Here is a 6,652-nt window from a genome sequence, read left to right on the forward strand (position 1 = left end):
TTATATATTTAAAAAGTCTCTCCAGGCTTCATCGAGCTCACTGTCAAATGAGCTGTCATCATCATCTCCTGCTATGTATCCTGTGTACATGCCATCTGGTGCGGGAAATGTAGCTCTGATTTTTTTTACAGCACAAGATGGTATTACACGGCGAATGTTTTTACCAAGGTAGCCATGGGCCCACCAGGTAAACTGCCTGTATGCAGCATACCGCAATGACCTGAATAAGAAAATTTTCCAAAATGAGGAGAAAAATATTGTAAGCTATGTTTGCCAATAAATAAAAGCTTAATTTTAAGCTTAACTTGAGTGAAGGTACAGCAATGTGTTGACCAGATTTCATTTTTAGTTTTTCTTTTGTAATGAATATCACTTATAAATATATTGCAGTAGTGTCCTGTTAATAACAGTTGTCTGAAGCATTTTCTGGAACATCATTTATCATCCTAAATAAAAATATTACTTTTGTTTATGTTGTTGAATTTGCAATCTGTCTTCTCACTAAAAAGCAACAACCGATTAAGTCGTTTGATAAACTAGATTTTTACACAAGATAACACACCTGTTAGATACTTGTTCCCTATCAGGAAGGCCGGCACTTTCACGATCGTGCAAGCTGACCAAAGCGGTCCATAGTACATCTCTGTTGAGGCACACCGCCTCAAAAATATCGTGTGACGTAATGCAAGACAGGTCTAGGACGGAATGTCCGGGACAACAGCTAAGTTGGTTCGATCTTTCTGACGAATTTTATACTATAATGGGATCAGGCCACAAATGATTATTTCTAACAGTACAGAAAACGTTCTCTGTACATTAAATTTCTAAAGAATCAAATGGCCTTTATGAACGAGCAATCTCAAAACAAAGAAATTAACAACAGTTTAATTCCATTACCACAGATTTATTACCACCTCATTTGTTTATACAAAAATAGCTTAAGAAACACGGCTTTTCGGAAAAAAAAAGCATCGATGACCTCTTTACATATACATTGCAGTGTACCTTCAACAATTTTGGACAAAAATGTCAGCTCTTTACAGCAAACGCATTCTTTTTCACTCGGCATTGCAACACATCGTTCACATGAGCACCAAGACGTGTTTGACTGGCGATTCTCGTTTCCATCATTTGAAACTGAATCTTCTTCTTCTTCTCCTTCTTCTTCTTCTGCGGCACTTTGTGGTTGTTCTTCGCTAGAAGAATACTCCGGTTCAAACTGATACGGCGAAATCTGCGACATGTTTACAATAAACACAGCATGGATCAGGTCAGCAGATTGCAGCGAGCAACCACGATACGTCATCAGCCCACAGTGCACTGCGCGCTATTCAAGATGGCGGCCGCCGGAAGTTCGAAGTGGCTGAAAGGCTGTTCTTTGAAAATCGAAAAGAAAATCAGTTCGCTAGGTAAGGCATTTTTTTTATATCAGGTCTATTAATAAGCACATTTGGAACATTTTAAGCGATATTTGTAAAAACAGTGGAGGGTTCCTTTAATTCAAAGATTCGACAAAGATTTTGAAGAATTCATCGATGTCGAACAATACTCGGAAATCCAGAACTCGGACAAGTTGAAAGTCATAGTCCACGAGAAGCAGCAAAACGCTATTGCCAACAAATCGTGTGATAGCCCTGATGTCCAGATAAGAGTTTGTTTACATTTTATACAAGTTAATTTATATTAGGATGCCAACTCTTGTTGGGTTCAACCTCATTCACAGGCCATCTATCTAGAGCTAATAAATTTAAATGATTCTAAACCAACTTGAGGTCTAACTATACAGACCATCCTGCCTGCAGCCTTGTAGTCTATCATAGCACAATCAGCTTTGAGGTCTATTTAATTGTCAATAATTGTCAAACATCCTGCTTGGTAATATTAGAGTGTATTCTCTACAAAAACCATTAACAAATTATGAAGAAAAAAAAAACATTCGTATTTAGATACACCGATACACCCTGATGAAGGCCACTGAATGTGACTAAAATATTGGTGTAACTAAATAATATTGTCTTTTTCCTAATTTCTGAATGGTTTTTGGCAGACAATTCTAATGGAGATGCTTGTTATGAGTGCTGTAATCTAAAAAAGTATCCAGACTCCCCTCACAAAATGAGGATTGATTATCTCCCAACCACACATTTAAAGAGAACTAGAATAATCACCTTTGTCCTTATAAGTGACTGCTGTATGCAAAATGTATACCTATTGGTGTACCTTTAATGTACATGAGATTTTGGTGGGAAAGGATATTGATTTGGTGCCAAGGTTAAAAAGTACAGTAGACACAACAACTAAACATTTTTTTTGGAAAAAGCAACATCCTAAACAAAACTGTAAGCTTCATGAGTCCATGCACCCAACACGTCCATGCTGGGACATCAAATTCTGAATAGAAATACAAGTTACTGGATTTGCTCAATCATAAAATTGAAGATAACAGTGTAATGTTTCATATTTCAGTTGTAATGTAACAAAATGAAAAAAGTGGTTATGTGGACTTAATATAGTGATGAAGTCTGGACCTGTTTGACATCAGGCTTCAAGAGACCTGAACAAATGTAACTGAGCTTCATAAACTATGGAACACTGCATTATGCTGCCTTTTTTAATTATGCTGAAAATGTTTTATTTATTTATTTATTTCATAGCCCAATACAGCTGTGAAGGAAACTCAAAGAAAGATATGTTTTGCTGGTCGTAATATGGGGCTGACAGAACCTATGGAGGAAGATGTGAGTAAAAGTCAGGTCAACTTCATATTCAAACGTTAGTAAGTTCCACTGTTTCTGTGAGCTAAAGACCTTTTTTTAATAGAAAAACGACACTAGGATATAAAGATAGATAAAGCTGATATTTCAATCAAAAATCATCATGATGTACTCACTACAATTCTTGGAAACCCAAAGGCACCAATCTAAAACGTTTAAGTCATGAACGAAATTTACTGGAGGCTTTCCACCAGAAGTCCTTTTGCTGACAACAGTCATAATCTATTTTGCCAATTAGCCAGTAAACTCTGGTCCTTTTTGTTATCCTTTTAGAAAATCGATGCACAAAGCGACAAAGATCTCAAGCACAAATCTAGAATTTATGGAAAGGATAAGCCTGACGCTAATCTAACAGAATACCAGAGAGCAGTAAATGATGTTTCTTACCAGATAGTCCAGAACAACCAAGTGCTTTTGGTTGACAGGAGAGAGTTAATGAAACAAGCCCAAGCTCAAGTGCAGAAAACATACACATTCAAAAAGGGCTACTCTAGATCGGCATCTGCTGATAATAATCAACAGAAGAAAACAGAGACATGCAAACAAGAGAAGACATTCAAAGAGGAAAGAGCCATTAGGCACATGGAGTTGACTGAAAAAATCAAAGAAACCAAAAACATGATCAGGTATAAAACTTTAAGACGGGACAAGTGTGCTTCTGCCAAAGAATGGAAAGCTTGTGAGATGTTAAGTGATGAAATCAAGAAATTGCTGTCAGAAAAAGGTCAACTGGAAAGAGAGCTTGTGCTGCTTGTACGGAAACAGAAGAAAAATCAGTGGTGGGAGAAGACAGGCTCATCTGAACAACCTCCAAGAAAAAGAAGACAGCTAATTCATCTGAAACAACTTCAAAGAAAAAAATGCTGTCGAGTCAAAATGATATCAGAAATGCATTTGGTAATGCTGGCAGAGAAGGAAGTACAAAAAGCACGAGTGTTGACACTTCAGGCCCAGAAGTGGTTGTTGTAAGCGAGAGTGAATCAGTAGTTACACAAGTTGCAGTGACAGCTACAGCCACAGTTACTAGTAGGCCAGGATCTGTTGTTGCAAGTGAAGGTTCACTGAGTGCCTCTGTGGGTGGATGTGCAGTGACATCAACAGCCACAGCCACAACAATTTCTACTAGTCAACATGTCGTTTCGAGTGAAGCTCAGTAAGTGCTTCGGTTGGTGATGGTGGTAAAGGCATGCAAATCGAAGCAACAGCGATCACATCTACTACACACAGTCAAGGTCTTGACACCACCACAAAAGACAGCAGTACAGCACAGGATTTTTGAAGGAGCCCCCCCTCTACAGAGACACTGTTGAGGGAGGGCGTTTAATTGAACTCTTTCAGTTTCAAGAAAAAAACCGTAACTTATCATATCATTGATGGCCAATTGACAATTTCTCGGTTGGAGGGTTTGACTCTTTCACAATAAGTTGATGTTAGACAATATGTCTGTGAAAATAACCACGGAATTGATTGTAAAGTCTGCCCGCCAATGGTACACATTGCTGCAACTGTGCAAAGGTATGGATACTGGAAGCTAAAATCTGCCTACATTTGTAGCATGGACCACGCACAACCATGCCAGATATGCCGGCCAGCTGATCCTCCGATGATAAACGCACAATCAGCTAAGAACTATACCACGGCCCATGCCAAGCGCAAGTTCCTACGCATGCCTCTGGCCTGCATTCCAGTTCCAGTTGATAAGGGATCTGTAAACTTTAATAGCTAGCACCCTAAAGCAAATCAATGAGACGAACGACCTGAAAGAACTATCAGCAAAGACTCAGTTTCCTTATTGATAACAGCGTGCACGTCAGATGCAGAAAGGAAGCATTTAAGATACGCAATTAGTGAGACTAGTAACTTATCCAGAAGAGCGTTGAGAAGACAGTTTGGATTTGAAGACACTGCAAAACGAAAGGAGGAGGTAGAAACATCTCTGGGAAAGCAAGCAGAAATAAGAGAGTCGGTGTACAGACTTGCAAACGTTAAAGAGAAGGCTGTCCTCCTCTCTCTTGGAGTACAATTATCTGAGTAGAGTGAGGAATCTACATCGGAAAGTAAAATTGACGACAAGCGCTGTAGTGGTGGTGAGCAGGAGACAGCTATAGATTCCAGCCAGCAGCTTCATTCTGATGACTCAAAACATCACGATCATTTGCAAGAGCATGAATTACAAGCAAATGAGGAAGACAACCAACAGGAGCACCAGCAGGCTGGATTCAGGGACAATCACGAATTGCCCTTAAGTAAACAACGATCAACTACTGGAGAAATGTATATGAATGCAAATCAGCTGTTTGACATGTTAAGAGCATATAGGCTAAACTGGATGCCTTTTGTTGAATTACTGAAAACTGAAATCCCCAGTGTCACATCAGAGGCCTTGGATCAGCTTCTTCTTGACTTTGCCTCCCAACTTCCGTACCTGGATTTAAAAGAAAATGAGGAACATTTGATAGAGGAAAGTCGGCAAGTAAACCTAATGAATAGAAGAATGGATGAAATGAATGACGAGAATGTGGTATCAGAGTCAGAAGAGTGGATCAATGTAAACAATGTCTTAGGCGCTGAAAGGCGAGAACTGATTTCGAAGAAGGTAAAAAGTCTACGAAAACAAGCAACAAGCGAAGCCACGAAGAAAATAGAAGCTGAGAGATTTTTGAAAAGGAAACGGAGCAAACACGTTGGTACAATTCTGAAAAAGTATCCTTATATCGGAAATGACACAGAAAATTTCGTAAAATCCCGTGGCGTTGGCACAGAAGCAAGGAGAAGGACGGGTCTTTTAACGTTTGATGGAAACAGAAAAGTACAACAGAAAGTTACATTTATTATTATTTTTTTATTTAAACATATTTATATACATGTTTGCCCCAAGAGCTAAATGAGCTCATCACGGGGGGCTTACACCAAAATTCTAATTACCACATAAAAAACAAACACGGGCACGGGATACAAAGTAAGTCAAAAAAGACAGTTAAGTTAATTAGGCATATGATAATGACCACGAAAAGAAAAACGTTTAGACTCTCTTATAAAGTGCTGGACATGAGAGAAGATTTCAACGTTTTCATTATTTGACATGTCAGAAGAGCCAAACAGAAAAACTTCAACTTTTTGCTGGTCAGAATATTGAGCAGCAGCAGCGAGCAAATCAGATCTGAGGGCAGCATAATTAGGACATTGTAAAAAGAAATGAGTTATAGTCTCATTGTCAAAGCCCCAGCTACAAATAGCTGATCTTAAATAGATAATAATTTAGACCACAAGCGCCTAGACGCAGTCTAGTACGAATTACGGAAGAGTATCTGTCAAGAGCATAATCAAAAGGCGAAAAATACTTCGGAATATTAAAATAATTAACTAACGCACTCTTAAAAGAGCCAATTGAATCAGATTCACGAATTTCCAAATCAATGTCGTTCCACAATTTAGTTGTGGAAGGGAAAAAAGACCTTTTAAAGCGCTCTGTGCGCACAGGGAAAAGAGTAAAGTTTTGAGAAGATTGAAGGTTAAAATGAGTTCTCTCACAGACTCTAGCTGGGAGCAGATCCTTAAGATAAGACGGACTCAATTTTTTTACTATCTTAAAATAACAAATAAGCTTATGAATATCGCGTCTAACTTTCATCTCCTCCCACCCCAGCTCTGTCATAAGGCGAATCCTACTTATTCCATGCATAGCACCTGTGACGACTTTCCCGGCTTCATACTGAACCGATTCAAGGAGTTCGCTTTCCTCATCAGTACAGCCGTCCCAAAGCACATCAGCATACTCCATAACAGGTCTGATAACCGACTTATACAATTTTCTGAGTGTATCCCTGCCTACTTTATACCTAATTCCTTTCAACATATTTAATCTTTTACTAGCTTTT

The 6,652-nt window shown here is 38.7% G+C and overlaps 2 protein-coding genes across 2 annotated transcripts; one reads left to right on the top strand and one right to left on the bottom strand.

Moving 5' to 3' along the window:
* LOC138037330 (P2X purinoceptor 7-like) lies at positions 1–1,243 on the bottom strand. The gene is made up of 3 exons (XM_068883276.1): positions 1,006–1,243; positions 563–695; positions 1–220 (listed from the first exon to the last, which is right to left on the bottom strand). Exons 1-3 carry the CDS (start codon positions 1,241–1,243, stop codon positions 1–3), a joined length of 591 nt encoding a protein of 196 aa, XP_068739377.1.
* An 18-nt stretch (positions 1,244–1,261) lies between these two features.
* On the top strand, positions 1,262–5,938 carry LOC138037331 (uncharacterized protein PF3D7_1120000-like). The gene is made up of 6 exons (XM_068883277.1): positions 1,262–1,270; positions 1,484–1,651; positions 2,655–2,738; positions 3,048–3,671; positions 4,810–5,583; positions 5,864–5,938. Exons 1-6 carry the CDS (start codon positions 1,262–1,264, stop codon positions 5,936–5,938), a joined length of 1,734 nt encoding a protein of 577 aa, XP_068739378.1.
* The last annotated feature ends 714 nt before the right edge of the window (positions 5,939–6,652 follow it).

The sequence above is a fragment of the Montipora capricornis genome, chromosome 2, assembly GCF_036669925.1.
Source record: "Montipora capricornis isolate CH-2021 chromosome 2, ASM3666992v2, whole genome shotgun sequence".
NCBI lineage: Eukaryota > Metazoa > Cnidaria > Anthozoa > Scleractinia > Acroporidae > Montipora > Montipora capricornis.

Excerpts from the sequence above, each read along its gene's own strand:
- LOC138037330 (XM_068883276.1), bottom strand. The coding sequence starts at position 1,243 with ATGTCGCAGATTTCGCCGTATCAGTTTGAACCGGAGTATTCTTCTAGC. Across the intron at positions 696-1,005 it reads TTTGTCCAAAATTGTTGAAG|ACCTGTCTTGCATTACGTCA; the intron begins GTACACTGCAAT and ends ATTCCGTCCTAG. Across the intron at positions 221-562 it reads AGGGAACAAGTATCTAACAG|GTCATTGCGGTATGCTGCAT; the intron begins GTGTGTTATCTT and ends TTTCTTATTCAG.
- LOC138037331 (XM_068883277.1), top strand. Across the intron at positions 1,652-2,654 it reads GCCCTGATGTCCAGATAAGA|CCCAATACAGCTGTGAAGGA; the intron begins GTTTGTTTACAT and ends TTTATTTCATAG. Across the intron at positions 5,584-5,863 it reads CGTTTGATGGAAACAGAAAA|AAGAGCCAAACAGAAAAACT; the intron begins GTACAACAGAAA and ends TTGACATGTCAG.